At 40.8% G+C, this 17,915-nt stretch overlaps 3 protein-coding genes across 3 annotated transcripts in view; 1 reads left to right on the forward strand and 2 right to left on the reverse strand.

The window, feature by feature from the left end:
* Positions 1 to 2,201: 2,201 nt before the first annotated feature.
* On the reverse strand, positions 2,202 to 7,692 carry LOC147169581 (GRB2-related adapter protein-like). Its single transcript, XM_086082054.1, has 5 exons — positions 7,372 to 7,692; positions 7,193 to 7,290; positions 5,397 to 5,516; positions 3,683 to 3,995; positions 2,202 to 2,771 (listed from the first exon to the last, which is right to left on the reverse strand). Exons 1-5 carry the CDS (start codon positions 7,447 to 7,449, stop codon positions 2,592 to 2,594), a joined length of 789 nt encoding a protein of 262 aa, XP_085938180.1. The 5' UTR covers positions 7,450 to 7,692; the 3' UTR covers positions 2,202 to 2,591.
* Positions 7,693 to 8,627: 935 nt separating this feature from the next.
* On the reverse strand, positions 8,628 to 14,617 carry brat1 (BRCA1-associated ATM activator 1). The gene is made up of 11 exons (XM_086082051.1): positions 14,240 to 14,617; positions 13,683 to 13,831; positions 13,402 to 13,549; positions 12,516 to 12,897; positions 12,144 to 12,346; positions 11,964 to 12,070; positions 11,576 to 11,777; positions 11,205 to 11,278; positions 11,042 to 11,126; positions 9,852 to 10,114; positions 8,628 to 9,789 (listed from the first exon to the last, which is right to left on the reverse strand). Exons 1-11 carry the CDS (start codon positions 14,364 to 14,366, stop codon positions 9,061 to 9,063), a joined length of 2,469 nt encoding a protein of 822 aa, XP_085938177.1. The 5' UTR covers positions 14,367 to 14,617; the 3' UTR covers positions 8,628 to 9,060.
* A 74-nt stretch (positions 14,618 to 14,691) lies between these two features.
* Positions 14,692 to 17,915, forward strand: part of eif3ba (eukaryotic translation initiation factor 3, subunit Ba) — a 6,895-nt gene continuing 3,671 nt past the window's right edge. Inside the window, exons 1-10 of the mRNA XM_086082052.1 lie at positions 14,692 to 14,921; positions 15,961 to 16,153; positions 16,233 to 16,352; positions 16,432 to 16,489; positions 16,607 to 16,735; positions 16,805 to 16,962; positions 17,053 to 17,184; positions 17,275 to 17,341; positions 17,425 to 17,471; positions 17,555 to 17,765. Coding sequence (XP_085938178.1) covers positions 14,822 to 14,921; positions 15,961 to 16,153; positions 16,233 to 16,352; positions 16,432 to 16,489; positions 16,607 to 16,735; positions 16,805 to 16,962; positions 17,053 to 17,184; positions 17,275 to 17,341; positions 17,425 to 17,471; positions 17,555 to 17,765 — 1,215 coding nt within the window. The 5' untranslated portion in view covers positions 14,692 to 14,821. The remainder of the gene's footprint in view (positions 14,922 to 15,960; positions 16,154 to 16,232; positions 16,353 to 16,431; positions 16,490 to 16,606; positions 16,736 to 16,804; positions 16,963 to 17,052; positions 17,185 to 17,274; positions 17,342 to 17,424; positions 17,472 to 17,554; positions 17,766 to 17,915) is intronic.

The raw sequence follows: 17,915 nt of genomic DNA on the forward strand, positions 1-17,915 counted from the left end.
GAAATGAGTGGGATTTTTAGGTGCCTTTAAATATTTAAGGATATATATATATATATATATATATATAGATAGATAGATAGATAGATAGATAGATAGATAGATAGATAGATAGATAGATAGATAGATAGATAGATAGATAGATAGATAGATAGATAGATAGATAGATAGATAGATAGATAGATAGATAGATAGATAGATAGAAGGGGTGTGCCAAAAATGGGATTTCTCACAAGAATCGCAATTCTCATTTAGTACGATTCAGAATCGATTTTAAATGTCCCAAAATCGATTTGTCTTGCCCTTGATTGTGTGTGCCTTTATTGGGAACACTGTTCATGTTGTACATGATTTGGCCACTTAGGGGCAGTGTTCTGATATACTGTTAAGTTGTAGCCACATTAGAGAGTAGAAGGAAAAAGTCCCAATCAAGTTATTCCAATAAAAGTGTGTGTGTGTGGGGGGGGGGGGGGTTGCAGCGTAGGAAGCGCATATGCTGTTAACATGCTTCTCTGTATACATTCCTGAAGCATTTTGTATACATAGCCGTTCTTTTGAGTGATAAAAGTGCCGCAAGTAGCGCTCTAATTAGCATTAGCAAGTCAGACTGGAGTAGATTGAATGGAATGGAATGGAATCAAATCAAATCTTGAGACATTCAAAGATTCCCACCCCTGATAGATAGATAGATAGATTGATTGATTGATTGATTTGTATTTAAGCAATGTTTTATGTGCTAATAATTAAGTATCGGAAGTTAATCTAATAAAATTGCCTTCTCTGGCAAAATCACGTTAGCATCTTTAAAGAATAAAAAAAATGTGATATTGTAATTTCTGAATTTGTTCTACTTTTTGTGTTCGTCGCCTGATTGAGGGTTTGTGTGTTTTTGTAAATATAATAATGAGAAACATTTCAGCTCTGTGTACAGAGTAAGAAACTGGAAACATTATTAAATGTTGGGCAAAGTTGAATTTGTTCGTCTCGTTTTTGGGCAGCACGGTGGACTTTACACTCCGAAAACACTTTTGGAAAAACAAATCCTAATTCCAAGAATAGTGGTGAGCATTTCGAACTGGTTCAGCATTCCAATCTCTGGATTCTGGACTTCCTGTGTAGAGTTTGCCTGTCGTCCGGCTTCTTCTCTCGTTCCCAAAAACATGCATGTTAGGTTCATTGAAGACTCTAAATTGTCTGGAGTTGTGAATGTGTCTGTGAAAGCTTGCTTGTTCACGTGTGCCCTGCAATTGGCTGGCGACCAGTCCATTGTGTACACTGCCTCTCACCCAAACTCAGCTGGGATAGGTCATCTGTGGCCTTAATGAGGACGAGCACAAAAGAAAATGGAGGAATTGTTTCAAACATGGAACGAAGGTAGGAACTCTTCATTTTAAGTTTATTATGCACGTTTTTTTGTGTTTTTTATTGTATTTTTTTTAGTATTAATTTTGATTAATTTTGATACGCTTCTCTGATGTTTACAGTGGGAGTGAGCGATATTAAAACAGCAATAATAAAATACAATTCTTTATTCATTTCTAGTACAAGCTTGATAAAAGGGTTGCAGGACGAAAAAAATGGATTGCAACATTTACTTATTTAAACTATTAACATATAGAGTATATCTCATCTTTGTGACTCGGTCATCATAGTAGATCATTTAAAAGGTTCACGCGTGTGCAAATATTATGCATTTTTGCCTGATAACTTCATTTGCATGAAAATGATTAAAGCTTCTGTTTAGTGCGATTCTCACAGAGTGAATGAAGTGACAAAAACGATCTGTTTGTGAGACAAACTAGCTGACATCAAGTGTATGAAATTCAAATTCTGAATTCTGATAGATACATAAAAAGGGAAGCAGAACATTTAAAGGAGAAGTGGAACCCCAAAAAAATTATTGACAATAATATGTTCTATGCAGCCTCACTAGTCTAAATACGGTATTCTGGTTGCTATTGTGTTAGTGAAATATGAGTTAAGCAGCAAAATCCAGCTGTTTTTACCCATCTCAGGGGGCGGCCATTTTGCCACTTGCTGTCGACTGAAGATGACATCACAGTTGCTCAGGTCTCAGGTAAAAAACAATCACAGCTCAGCTTCATAAAACAGGTGAGCTGGTATTGGTCGTTGCCAGAGCCCTGAGCAACTGTGATGTCATCTTTAGTCGCCAGCAAGTGACAAAATGGCCGCCCCCTGAGATGGTTAAAAACGACTGGATTTTGCTGCATAATTCATATTCCACAAATGTAATATTAATCTGAAAGTCATGTTTAGACTAGTGAGGTCACATATAACATATTATTGTCAAGAAATGTTTAAGGTTGACTTCCCCTTTGATTGAATAAATTCCAATTTTCACCATATAGTGGAACCTCCAAATTTTGGAACGCAAACAGTTCATATTGCAAAAACATTGTATTATATTTATCTAGAAGTGCAAGAGTAAGCGTAATAATAAGGTAAACACAAATGTTGGTCAAATTCCAAATTGTACAACAGTAGGTTCCACTATATTATTTGATTGCTGCAGGCCATGTTTCAGTGGCAGTGACACAGCTCTCTCGTGAGTGTTTTGACACGATATGTTGTTGTCAGTGGTACAGCGGCTGGACATACTGCGGCGGAAAGACCCCCACCCGCCCGCGGCAGCGGCCCCTCCAGCACCGTGAACCGGAGCAGTCCAGCAGGTCGATGAGGTCACCGCGCAGGAAGTGCAGGTGGGCGGTGTGCGGCGGGGCGTAGTCACACAGAGCGTGAGCCAGGCGGGGTTTCTGCACACACACACACCAAAAAAAAAAGAAAAACACAGGTGGCAGGTCTGTTCTTGAAGCGAGATGTGATAAGGCAACAGTGGGAAAATTACGTGATCTGAGCATTTCATTTGGCCCACTCTCAAATAACACAAATAAGCGGTACATAATATCAATAAACATTGTTTGCATGTATATTTTCATAAATTGAGCCGAGCCCTCAGAGGACTTTAACTGATAGGACAATTAGTTGGTTTTAAAGGTACCCTGAAGAGTTTTCCACTATAATATATATCGTGTTAAAATTAAGATATTTACTGCCCTGGGTAAACTAAGTAATGAAAACATTAAATAAAAAGTAATAAATACAATTAAAGTAAAACAAATATCAATGAATATAAATGAAAAAATCTCAGATTTTATTCATTTAAATTCAATATGTATGAAAATCCATGATGAAGATTTAAGGGATTCGCAAACAATGAGTTTTTTTAAATGTACGTATTTAAGAAGTTGTCCAAAATGCCTGTGCTAGCAAGTAATACAAAATAAACAAAGTCATTAAAAAAATTAACAAAATTAAATGAAATCAATTTAATTTAATTGTGTTCATTTTTATTTTATTGTATTTCTTTTTATGATTGAACAGGGGCAGTAAGAATAATGTTTTTTTTTTTACATAATGCATTTATTGTATATTCACATGCATTGAACATTGTATTTAAGTTGTAATATTACTGTCCCTAATTATTACTATTACTTTTTTGGCACCAACATTTTTCACGCTCCCCCAAACTCCATTTTTCAGCCCTGACTTAGCATATAAAATAATCAACATTTGTTGTTAGGACAATTGGTTTGTTTTTTGCAAATTACATTCATAAAGTGTAGTCAAAATAAATTGAAAATGTGCTGCGATCAAACAGTCGTACCCCCAAAACCTGTTCCAGCAGCTGCACAGAGGACGACTCTCTCAGTGGGTGAGGGCCGTGAAGACGTGCCGTAGGGAGGGACTCCAGAGAGGTACTCTTGTACGGGTTGGGATAAGGGTTACGGCCACCGTGGGAGCCCTGGCGGGGGGGCACGTCCGAGGGGGGGTCTCGGAGGCAGACCACCTTCTCCGCGGCGATGCTGTGAGTCCGGTAGAAGTCCACCAGCCGGTTAAGCGAGCTGAAGGACTCGTCCCAGATGCAGTACTGACCGCCCCCCTCCAGCACTCGGAAATGCTCCACCCTGTCGCCATAGCTGCCGGAGAAAAATTTGTGTTAAGTGAGGACAAGGAGCATGTTGTCTTCTCGTCAGTCCTTCCTCTCGCTCTACTTCTGATCAGACTTGTCAACACGAATTATTAATGTTCCTTTCAAGAAAAGCTTTGCACAGTTAATTTGCATTAATAATAAAATAAACCCTGTAATTGAATATGTATATATATATATATATATATAAGTATATTAAAAAAAATACATATTTACTTGATAAAAAATAATAAATGTCAATATATTTGTTTAGTATGTTCTTGTCCTGTATGTCATTCATAATAGTTTAAATATAATACAGTATAAAAAAAGTGTTATTAATCCCTAGAAAGTATTAATATTCACTGGTCTACATGACCTTCAAAGCATTTTTGATAGGTCTTTAATTATTTATTTTTTTAATCTGATATTTATTTGTGCTGGAGTATTGTCGCCCTCTGTTGACCATTCTGAGTATTGCATGGTGCGATGGCATGACAGTGTCTGAATATAAATAAAGCACACGTGACCTCTCATAGGGCAGGCAGATGTTACGCCTTGCCACGTTCATACGTGCACATCACGCATTTTTACATGCGCCTCTGTTACATGTGTCAATTGCATAACATACCTGCGTTTAATTAATGTAACGGCTCTTATGTAACAGCCCTGATTATTGAACACATCTCATGATTAAATGGGCCCGTTGTCACTTTTGGTGACCCAAATTGCAGCACTGGCTGTCCGTGAGGATGTGATATTTTTAGTCAAAATGAGTTCTTGCCGAACATATTTAGATATGCGCTTAGTCTGACATACGCACGCTCACAGACACGTGGATGCGGCAAGTTGCTAATGTGCTCAGTGGCATGGAAAACAAACAGAAAAAAAAGGACATTCACAAGTGCCTCTGTGTTTTATGTAACACACGCATGTTTAAAATAGATGCTGTAATAATATGGTAATAAAATAGTAATAACATAGTAATAACATAGGAGGGGAGGGAGGCATTAGGTATCTGGGCCTTTAGTAGGGCTTTACCGACTTTATCCATCTCAGATTATTAAATGGTTAATGTCTACAAATTACTACAGATGTATTGTGCTAGTCGAAGTTGGCTGTAACAAATTTTACTCTGACCAACTAACTGGAAATGGAAAAAAGCTGGCAAGAATGCAAATTTGAAACCCGATTGGCTAAATAAACCGCCCCTTTGCAATACATGGGTCATTAGGAAATGACTACTGTATTTCCTTGGCACCAAGTTGTCACCAGATAGCGTTTCAGAGAGTTTTTCAGCAAATCGGCTAAATTGTGAATGCCGAAGCAGCCTTGCTGGCCTTGACCGATCACCACTGGTAATAACATAGTCATAACAGTAGACGCTCCACTGAGGCGCCACTGCGCTCACCTAACGGAGACGGAAAACTCTCCGGGAGCTGATTCACTCTCCCTCACCACGAACACGCCGGTGTCCCGCCAGTGCAGACGCCGCTCCGCCTCCAGTCTCGACACCCGGCCCGCGAACCACCTGCGCATACCAGCGCCCCCCCCGCAAGGCAGGCCAGAGTAAGGAAGATGCATTCGATGCATGTAGTAATCCAATTAGGTACTGATCCCCAATGTTTTTAGAATTTGGAATAGATTTGGGATAATCAAAACACGACTGTAGTACTACTATTGAAAAAAAAGATACTTATATTAATCATAAAAAATTAAGAAAATTAATAGTATCAACAACAATACTACTAAAATAGTAATACAGTACTAAAAATAATACAATGAGGGAAATAAAAAATAACATTATAGTACTGCTAATAATACAATTAAAAACAGTAAAAACAACAATACTATTACTACAACTACTACCACAATAACAATGATGATGATGATGATAATGATGATGATAATAATAATCATCATCATCATCATCATCATCATATTAAAGTAGGGAAAATCTCAATACAACCACTTTGAAATACTCAAATAAATACACAATAATAATAACACTCACAGAAATATTTCAAGCTTTAAGATTTATCAATTTAAACTACAAATTTCCATTGACTTTTTTTTTAGGATCATTTTAACAAAAAACAACCAAATAAACCATATATGATACACATTCATTAGTCCAATAAAGCCTATTTATTTGAAATGCGTAATCCTCAGGTTTATGTATTTATTAATACTATAGTATTAATAAAGTACAATTACTCTAAATTAATATTAATGAGAGTATTTATTTAGAATAACATAACATAAAGTACTGTATATTGTTTGAAATGCATAATAATCAGGTTATCTATACACGATAAATATACTGCTATGTAAAAAACACTTATGTCCATTTTATTTTATTTTACATTTTTATGTTTTGGGATGTAACTGAATGCAGACATCCTAAAAACGTTTTTTAAAAAAAGAAAAAGTAATTATACTTTATTAATATTAAATACATAAACCTGAGGATTATGCATTTCAAATAAGTAGGCATTATTAGACTAATGAATATGTATTATATAAGTTGTATTTGGTAGGTTTTTGTTTAAATTATATTTTTAAAAAAGTAAATGGTAAAAAAAATACATAGATCTTAAGTTAGACTTTAAATATTTGTGTGATTGTAGCAACAACATAAATATTACTACAACAAAAGAAGACGAAATACTACTGCTAATAAAAAGTAAAATTAACAGTAATAATAATAATAACAATAGTGATTTAGGGAATATTCCAAGCACTACTGATAATAATTCAATTTAAAAAATTATATATTGATTAAATCGAAACACATTTGTTGAGACTTCCACAGTTTGTGTCATTTGTTTTTGGTCAATTAGCGATTGTAGAAGTACACAGGCAAAGATGTTTTTGTTTCTGTTTTTTTACATGTAACTCGTTTTATTGACGTAACTAACAGGTCACGGTGTGTTTTTATGAAGTCACGTGACCTGCCAAGCATAGCATCATGTACTGTTTGCATGTCATTGGACCTTTACTGCTATACAGTACTTTATATGCTACTAGAATACTTGAAAATCAAACATATTAATTAAAACAACTAAATCGCTGTCGTAAATTACAAGACAGCTTCCTGAGAAAACCGCGTTACAATCAGACCCGCGGGCCTCAATTTTTCAACTTTAGGATACCAAAATATGGTTCCGGGGGGAGTCACACAAGTGACTTGTAAATGTCTCTTACGGATGAGGCAGAAGAGAAATGTAGTTCTCTGGCACGTAGCCCCTTTTGCCCTCAATCTCTGCTACGAACCAGCAAGAATCCTCCTCCATTTCTGTCACCTACACGCACAACACACACGCATTAATCGCCACCTTTCGTCCTTATGACCCGTGCACTTTTAACAAGGTGGAAACATTTACCTTGACGATGTCACCTTTCTGGAAGCTGAGCTCGTTCGCTTCGGACGCGGTGAAGGAGAAAAGTGCCACAGCCTCCATGCTTTTCGGAGTCAAGGAGAGGAGAAGAGACGAGCCACCAGCAGCACGCTTCACTTCATCAATGAGGAAGAGGTGACAGACCCGCGCTCGGATATGGGTTTTTACCGGGCGGAGAAGATCATCAGCGGCGTATGTATGCGCGTGCGTTGGCGCTCATTAGTTAATGAGGAGAGCTTCTCTACCCGTGTGTCCCTCCGTTCCTCCATGTGACTGAGTTTGTGTGTGTGTGTGTGTGTGTGTGTGTGTGTGTGTGTGTGTGTGTGTGTGTGTGTGTGTGTGTGTGTGTGTGTGTGCGTGGGAACACGTGAACGCAGCGACTGCCTCCTCTGGCTCCAGCTCATCACATACTGGGGAGGCAGTGGGGCTTAAAATAACATTCATGAGAAAAAAATGGAGTTACGGGTAAATATAGGATGGATAACAAAATACACACTGTATGTATGAATAAGGGTCATTTTCACCGAATTTGATCAATAACGGTGAACTTGTAAATGTCTCCCTTGCTCTTAAAGGGTCAACTGTAAACATTTCTTAACAATAATATGTTATATGTGACCTCACTAGTCTAAACATGACATTCTGATTCATATTACATTTGTGGAATAAGAGTTTGGAAGCAAAAATGTAGCTGTTTTTATCCGTCTCAGGCAGCGGCCATTTTGGAATCGTAATGATCTACTCCAGTCTGACTCACTAATGCCAATTAGTGCTCTACTCGCGGCACTTTTATCACTCAAAAGAACGGCTCCACGCTGCAAAAAAAAACTACTTTTAATGGAATAACTTGATTGTGACTTTTTCCTTGTACTCTCTAATGTGGCTACAACCTAACAGTGTATCAGACTACGTGGAACCACACTGCCCCTAAGTGGCCAAATCGGGTACAACATGAACAGCGCTACCAATGAAGGCACACACAAACAAAGGAAAGACAGTATAAAATAATTTAAATAAAATGGATTTGGGACATTTTAAATCGATTCTGAATCGTACTAAATGAGAATTGCGTTTCTTATGAGAATCAATTTTTGGGCACAACCCTATTAAATAAGGTCAACAAAATATTAGTAAGAGCACCACTAAAAAACGGTTGAAAAAACTCACATTTATATATGTCATCAAAATCTTACTGTTGATTTAATTAGAATTGAATAATAACCCATGTGTCTATAAATAAAAACATGGCTTCCTGCTATCCAACAGAGGACACAAATCCCCTGCTCGGCATTTAATTATTCATCATTATGTAACTGATGTCGTCATGACTTTATTTACGGCAGAAAAAGGCTGAAGAATGTGACTTGCTTGCACTTGAATGGCACAAAAGACGAAAACAAATATGATTGAATATTAAACAGTACCAAAAATATTTTTAACCACAGTTTTTTTATTTGACGTGACAATAAAAAAAAGTCCTTGTCGCTTGACTTTGTATGCCACGCTGCAAACCAAATGTATAAAAATGACAACATCGGATCCATCTGTCCTATCCAGCAAAAAGTAGTGAAACATTGAACATGTGCGCTCAAAAGTTTGGAAAAGGTCAAAGGTTGTTACAACATGTTAGGTTTCACCCCAAAGCCCGTTATCCAAACCATTTTGTGATTTGTGTCAATAACAGTCCACTATAACTTCTTGGCCGCCATCTTTGCTGGCATCCCCGAGAGGAACTCCTGCGCTCAGGATGTCCTGCAGCAGAGACTGGAAGGAGTTGTGAACGTGATCGCTGCTCTGGCTCAGAAGAACCCGCCGCTCATCTAAGCCCAGCGACGTCAACACCTCGCACACGTTTACGCGCCGGCCCCCGTCTCCTCCGCTCTTCAGCATCTTCCCGATCTCCTTCCCCCAACCCTGTTCAGGAATTTCGCAGGACACGCCGGTCGTCAAGTCGCCCGCCAGGTGGAGCGCGTCTCGGATTTTTATGAGGAGTTCACAAGCCTTCAGCGCAACCGGTCGGTCGCAGTCCACCAGGCCGCTCAGCAACACCGACAAGACGCCTTGATCCACTAAAGAACTCAACGCCGAGTCTAAAGTGACATCCCCGGCTTGCAGGGTTGCGTAAGGGTGTTTCTCCGCACCGGCGCGTCTCCTGTGATCCGAAAAGGCGGCGTCAAGGAGAAGCTCGGCCAACTCCAACGTGTTCACCTTCACTTCCCAATCCAAATCCGAGCTGCCGCGCGAGAGGACGACGCGCACCGACTCCAACAGAAGCGAGGGGGGTGACGAAGGAGGGGAGGCGCGAGAGGAGAACCAGGCCATGAAGTAGCGGACCACGGCCCGCCTGGCGAAACCCTCCGTGTCCTCACGGAGAATATCCAACAGGCGTGTGATTGTGTCAGTCTGGAAATAGAAGATGATTAAAAACGGATCTTTCATTTGACTCACAATAAATATTCTCCAACCTGTTCCTGAGGCAACTCGGTTCCCTGCGGCCAGCTGGGCACGAGACCCCGCGCCAGTGCCGAGACGGCGCTGGCTCTCACGTAGCTCTCCGGATCCTGCAGCGCCTCCCGGAGGAGCGGGGCCGTGTGGCGTTCGCTCAGCAAAGCGTCGTCAGCTGATTTCAGAGAGGGGGCGCTGTGCATTTGCCCCAAACACTCTACGGTGGAGTCTCTCACCTCCCAACGTGGATCGCATGCACGCTTCTTCACTGCCATGAGGAGATCTAAATGCAAAGGTTTTATTCTTTTTAAGTCATTCACTGCCGTGGACGTTTATATCCGTCCTCTGATCTAATGCTGATTACTAAAGAACAGGAGAAAAAAAAATCAAAGCTAACTTTTTTTCCCGATGAAAGACATGAGTTTCTTTTTCTTTTCTTTTCATTCTTCCTTTTGGTAGTCAGTGTATATTGTGCAGATTTTTTTTGTAAAGTTAGTGTTTGCGTCAATTATAAATATTATAAATTATAAATAAATATTTTGAGACGTTGCAGTAAAGCCTTTTTTGTTGAACATTACTTCATGTCATCCTCTGTAATCCTGCTTTTTACACCTACAGAAAGCGCCGGCTGAACGTTGTCCATCTTAATGATAAGTTAAGTTTGTTAGTTTTGGGAAAAAAAGGGACTTATTTACTGTAAAAAACACGAAGGATTGGTACACTGTTTGTAGAATATATTTCTTATCCATTGCTCAATATATTATGTGCTTAAATTAAATGTGTTTGTATTATATTTTAATATGCGATTAAAGACCTTTAAAAAAGTGCCGTAAATGCTATAAGAATATGCCTACAGGGTATTATCAACATTACAGAGTTCACTTACTTATCTAGCGATCCTTAAATGTTTGAAAAACAATCACTGAATTAAATCTTCAAACTGTGCATAATGTTTTTAAATCCAGGAAAGTAACTTTGTTAAGTACAGTTCAGTCATTTTCTTCTTCTTTTAAGTTCATTTAGAACAATCTGTTTAGCAAACATTGATTTATTTACAATATCTATCTCATTTTAGTACAGTTTTTATTTTTCCTATATTTCCTATATCACCATGTTAATGTTCAAACTGTTCAGAATTTTAACGTTGGTCATTATGGTGGTACTTGGAGCACTATGTATTTTTTGAGGTGGAATTTGGGTGCAGAACTACCTTCTCCGAGTTGCTGTGGAATGGATGAGAGGTCCGTCCAAACGTTCATCCACTGTACTAAAGCCTTGTAGGACTTTTGCAGGACCTAAAGAACACACAAACTGTACTTGAAACTTTTATCTTACAAAGTCACATACCACGGCCTATAAATACAAATACTTACAGTGGGGTCTGAATCGGGGTTACTTATATAATGTACCAGGACTTCGGAGACCTCCTTCATTGTGCTGTTAGCCCCTGAAACACAAACATCAGCACATATTTCATGATGAACATCTGACGAGATCCAAGACAAGAAAATGAGACAAGAATGACCAGTTTTGAAAGGATGAATGGTTATCTATTTTCATTTTACAGTGATTTTAAGCCCTTTTTTTCTTTGTATTTTCTAGCAGTACCCTGTGGCCACATACTGCTTCTCGCACGTCAGTTTTGGCACCATGACCGACATAGGGGGAGGAGACTGACGAGTGTCAGTTGAGTTACAAACATAAAAAAAAATCAATATGTTCGTATGTTACATGACTTGATCACCTGGGCTGCCGCTGAGTGAAGTCAAAGCTTCTAAAGCAGATTTCTGAACTTTGCCACTGCCGACGATGCACCGGAAAGCCTCGTTCTTGCAGCCGTTGAGCAAAGACGAGGAGGAGGTGGAAATGTCACCGCTGCATATTCTAAGCAAAGTAACAACTGAGAGGACAATCACAGCCGGGTTGCATGGGAGGACCTCAGGAGGCTAAAGGAAAGAGAGAGTCACATTCATGTTAGTCCATTTCTATCCGATTCCAATTTCTATACACATTCATATGAACAATTTAGAGTCCATCCATCTAATCAGGCAAACAACCATCAATTCGATTGAGATCAAAGATAGAAGTTGAAATACAATCACAATGACGACAATAGTCATTGCATGTCTCACCATAAGTGCCACCTGGGGGGCGCTTCTCAAACAGACACCTATCATAGCGACAAACGTGCTTTTATTCTTCAGCTGTGCCGCCATTATTACGTCGTCTTCTGCAGGCACTGAAAATTATTTTTTATACAACAAACAGTTTCATATGTTTTCTGTTTTTTTGTTTCCATATGCAGTTCATACCTGTTGCTAGCAAGGGGTGCTCAGTGACAAAGTGCAGGGGCAGCAGGAGGATTCTGATTGCCTGGCTTGCGTTGACGGCATCACTTGACACACATGAATGACCTCGGTGGAGAAACGCAGCTGCAGCGTGGACGAGGTCGGCCGGTTTGTTGACGTTCAACATAGAGGACAAAAGGCGGCTGGTGACATCGCTACTGTCAGGGCTGATGACAAATATAGACAGATAGATTAGTAGATAGATTAGTAGATAGATAGATGGCTAGCTAGCTGGCTAGCTAGATAGATAGATGGCTAGATAGATAGATAGATGGCTAGATGGCTAGATGGCTAGATAGATAGACAGACAGACAGACAGACAGACAGACAGACTACCTGTATCCGGCCATAATAACGTCCATTAGCGTTGGTGTGATCTGACTATATCCCGCCTCCACTAGCTCCTCCAGGGAGGCAGCAAGCGCCTTGAGCAGCTGGTCCCGCAGAGGACGCCGGGCCTGGTCCAGGATCAGCGCCAGCAGCTTGAGGACCTGCAGACTACCAGCTGCCTGCTCGCCTTCTTTGGGTACCAGAGACTCCTTTATATGGTTATACGTTTGCAGGAAAACATGGCTGCGTTCTGCACTGGTTTCAGTGCTTGCACGCTCTTCTTCTTCCGGCTGAATTGAGAGCAGGATGTGAGCCAGCAACTGGTTGGCGGCGGAGGCAACAAACATGCTTGGATCTGATTGGAGCTGCAGGAGTGGCTGGATGAAACCTAGGCAGAATTAAGACCATTACATCATTAGAATGCAAGTCAACCAACGTACAAGTTTTTTTCGAGTTCAGATGATATTTTGCTTTAAATTGCAGCCAAAATTTTGAGGTACGAGCACTGTATGGTGGCAGTGAACTCAACTCACTTAACAGCTAGCAACAGATTGGCAGATAGTGAACAATTCCTCAAAAAAATAGTTTAATGCCATTCCCAACTGACATTTACTGCCAAAATAAACAACAAAAGCATACCAAAAATGCCAGCCTGACTGTATTATGCTGTACTGCCTCCTGGTGGCCGAGGAGGGAACAGCATCACATTGAATTGGATTGCACAAGCTGTTTAAATGGGGAGGTTGAAATGGATTCATGGCATTTCCATTATTTTCAAAGGTAAAGGTGATTTGATAGGAGTGTTGCGCACAAGCATGGTCAAGAAACAAATGTAACTTATCTCAAGGCACCACTGTATTCATTATTACAGCAATGAAAATAGAGGACAGACCTGACTGCACAAAGAAACCCAGCGCATTCGGGTGCAGCAGCATTCTCTTTAAGCCGTGAATCCAGCCGATTCGGATGCAGGGGTCATTCCAGAGCTCAGTGTCCATCCAGTGCTGAACGCTAAACATCACCTCCACAACTGAGTGCTCCTGTTTGGAAAAGCAGACAGATATTTAACCAATTGGCCCCCAGAAAGCCTTTCTATCAAATAAATCAAGTTGTCCATGATATCCACATTTACCTACATGCACCTTATATGCCATAAGTCTGTCTACTCTCTACCTGCAAGGCTTTGTAGCCATCCTCGGTGGCCGCCATCAGGCCGCTGAGTTTGAGGGCGAAAGAGAGGATGCTGGAATCGGAAGTGGAGTTGGAGGCCATGGTAGAGACGAAGTCAAGAAGACACGGGCAACTTTCCGGAAGTGATACACCTTCAATGAAAGACAAGACACTGTGGAACTTCTCAAGTACCGATGTAAACACTCCTAAATTAAGCGAACAATGAATGACTTCATTGGTTGTGTAAATTCCAAATTAAAAAGTCAATTTTGTGCAATACATTCCCTTTAAAATAAACAGTTGGAACTTAGATGACTTATTTTTAAGCAAGAGGCAGTGGGTTGTCGTTTGAGTCATGCTTTGGTGAAAAAGAGAACACAAACTAGAGTTGCACAATATAATTGAAAAAAGATCAATATCGCGATATTAGCCCATGCGATATGCATATCGCAAAGACGTGCAAAAAAGTTTCATAAGGAATTGTATGCTATTATGTAAATTTGACCAGTCAGGCGCAAACTTTGATGTGCATCGCCATCCAATATCGTGTTAACACGAACCTTCCTCGGAGAGTTCGGTGAGCCGGTCCAGTAGTTTCTCCAGGCTGGTGTCATCCGGCAGAGGCTTAGCAGAATCTGCTAGGAGCGCGCACACGCCGGGCAGCAGTGACGCACCCTCCCAATCCATTATTGTATGTGGCGACAGCAAACTTATGACGCGTAAAATAAATTATTAATATTTCATAACACCCATATTATTAAACGAAATGTGCTGAATTTCAATGACAAAGTTGTGCTTTTCCCATAATCTCGCGGGAAATCGCTTCATATCTACCGGGAACGTCGTCCCTTTTCTTCCTTCCGTGACCCGACATGCAACCAGCTTCACTAACGTATAACAAAATGGATGCAAAACCGCTATTACAGTCATGTAAAACTGCGCATCCGCTTGTTATACAATTCTATCAAATTTCAGCTCCACTTCCGGGTTTGAGAACTGCTTCCTGTGCCACATTTCCGTCACGTCGTCCATTTTCACAGAAACCGCACATGGTGTCGCGCCGGTCGAAGACCGTCAGCCTCCCGTTTTTCTTTCTAGTAACTTCGTGGTCACGAGTAAGAACGTCACGCTAAACGTGTTAAATGCAAGAAACGGTGGATATGGTGGACGACCCCGAGTACGAGGAAGAGGAGCCCTCCTTTAGCGACCCGGAGGACTACGAGGATGACGTCGACGACGAGGGTGAGCGGAGGCAGGAAAATTGCCGGCTTTACGGCCTGCTAGTTTCATTAGCCGTTCCGTAAGGCGGAGTAACCGGCGCATTATCACGCCTTATCACGGTTACAAAATAAAGTACTTGACCGCAAAATTCAGTCCAAGTGTCGCATTTCTCTTGTTTTCTGTATGTAGAACGATTTGGCAAGTTGACGTTGTAAAGCAGTTTGACGTCCCCTGGTGCGTCTCTCTCATTTTGCTTAGTAATTCCTCTGAAATGAAATAATTTGCTGTGAAAAGAAACAGCTGTACCCAAATGCTGTTCTATGAGCTATATCATCTTTTAAAGACGCGCACAGTGAAGTTAATCGCTTCATTGTTTTCCTCAATCGTAGAACCAATTCATTAATTTTCTGCGTTAAATTAGAATTGGGGTTTCTGATTATTATGTGGGGACCAGGACCACAGGTGTCCTCTAGGTCCAACCGTGTTAAACACCAAAATAATACTAACTTTTAAGAGACCTTTATTTGCATTTCTATACATCTAAACTCACATCTTTATGATCCCCCCCCCCCCCCCCTCACAACCCTTAATTCAAGTCACCTTGTTTACTATAGAAGGTTCAAATGACACACCACCAAAGACAGTTGTCACAAAAAGTTTAAGTATAGTAACTGGAGGTGTCAGAACTAATCGATTAATCAACAATTAATTTATCATCAAATAAATTGACGAGCCGATGACTATTTTGATCATCTTGTAACTGTTATGAGCCACCGTTTGTTTAAAACTGTCCAAATCCTTTCCAATTTTCTGTCACTCTTCAAGAAAGTGTACCTTATTCCATGTAGTGGAAGAACATTTGATTGATGAACAAAAAAGGCTATAAATAATTTTCTTACCAATTTAATGAAATGAGAGCATTTCCAGTGGGACAATAGTTGATCAATTTACTTTTCTATGGCACTATTATGCCTTTGTACACAATTACTTGTAATGTGAATTGATCATGCCTAAACGAGGTTTTGAACATCCTCACACTCGGCTCTTCTCTTTCCCACAGAGCTCCTGGGCGACATCCTGAAGGAGAAACCCCAGGAGGCTGACGGCATCGACTCGGTGGTGGTGGTGGACAACGTCCCGCAGGTTGGCCCGGAACGTTTGGAAAAGCTCAAGAACGTCATCCACAAGATCTTCTCCAAGTTTGGAAAGATCGCAACCGAGTTTTACCCAGAGGGCGAGGGCACGACCAAAGGGTAGGACAACTTTTTTTTTTCTCTCTTAAAGTTTGTTGAACAAAGAAGAGATGTGTAACAGATGCTTTATTCTTTGTAGTTACATCTTTTTGGAGTACGCTTCGCCCAACCAGGCCCTGGAGGCGGTGAAAAACGCAGATGGCTACAAACTGGACAAGCAGCATACATTTAGGGTCAACCTCTTCACCGACTTCGACAAGTACGCTGTCAAGTCCATCAAAAATGGACAATGTGATGTATTTAATGGAAGTTAATGGCATCTTTTTGTTATTTTAAAGGTACATGAACATTAATGATGAGTGGGAAACCCCTGAGAAGCAACCTTTTAAAGACTTTGTAAGTGTGGAGCATTATTACTGTTATAAATTGCATTTAGCCAGAGCGATGTATCAAATTCCAATTCAATATGACTCAACAGTTTCACATTACCGATGAACTCTTTTGTCTGTTCAGGGTAACATGCGCCATTGGATCGAGGACCCCGACTGCCGGGATCAGTACAGTGTGATCTACGAAGCCGGTGAGAGGACCGCCATTTTCGCCAACGACGCTAAGGATCCGATCGTCTCTGAAGAGAGAGCGGTATGTTATTAGATATCAATATAATGGGGGAGTGTAACTAGTTTTGCTAACCGGTTTCTATGGATGCAGCGTTGGACTGAGACGTACGTGCGCTGGTCACCCAAAGGCACCTACCTGGCCACCTTTCACCAAAGGGGCATCGCCTTGTGGGGCGGCGAGAAGTTCAAGCAGATTCAGAGGTTCAGTCACCAGGGAGTGTCCCTCATCGATTTCTCGCCCTGTGAGAGGTAAATAATGCTGCTCAGCGGCGCTTGCGCAAGACTATTGAATGTAGTTAACGTTTTTGTTTGACTGTTTGTTTTTCCGATGTTGTGCAGGTACGTCGTGACCTTCAGCCCGCTGATGGACACCAAAGAGGACCCGCAGGCCATCATCATTTGGGACATTCTGACCGGCCAGAAGAAGAGAGGTTTCCACTGCGAGAGCGCAGCACACTGGCCCATTTTCAAGTGAGCACTCGTCGGCCATGTTTGTAGACATTTCATAATAATCTTTTGAGTGCTTCTCCCGCAGAGTTGAAATGTCTTGTTTGTTTTCAGATGGAGCCACGATGGAAAGTTCTTTGCCAGGATGACACCAGACACACTCAGCATCTACGAGGCTCCAGTAAGAAGATACAATTAGGAGAGTTTCAGTCATGTCAAGTGTTAAGTTAGCGACTTTAAGAACTGTCCCTGTGCTGCTTTCAGTCTATGGGCCTGCTCGACAAGAAGAGTCTTAAGATCACCGGAATCAAGTATGGGTCATCCATCCACGTATGGTTTCGTGGCTATCTTTAAATGTCCTCTATGTTCAAATGTTATACGTTTGCGCACACAGGGACTTCTCGTGGTCTCCGGGCGACAACATCCTCGCATTCTGGGTGCCTGAGGACAAGGACATCCCGGCCAGGGTGACTCTGATGCAGCTGCCTTCCCGCCAGGAGATCCGCGTGCGCAACCTCTTCAACGTTGTGGACTGCAAGCTGCACTGGCAGAGGAATGGAGACTATCTCTGTGTGAAAGTAGACAGGACTCCCAAAGGGACACAGGTATTTACATTTCATTTATTTAGCCACATATTAAAAATACTTATAACCACAACAAAATAAATGTAGTTGTAACACAATGGGGGGGGGGGGGTATTCTAAAGACCTGTTTGTGTGGGATAGCCGTGAATTTGATTATTTGCAGTAAAAAAA

Source organism: Leptonotus elevatus, chromosome 8 (genome assembly GCF_054856555.1).
Source record: "Leptonotus elevatus isolate MCC_2025b chromosome 8, RoL_Lele_1.0, whole genome shotgun sequence".
In the NCBI taxonomy this organism is placed as follows: Eukaryota; Metazoa; Chordata; class Actinopteri; order Syngnathiformes; family Syngnathidae; genus Leptonotus; species Leptonotus elevatus.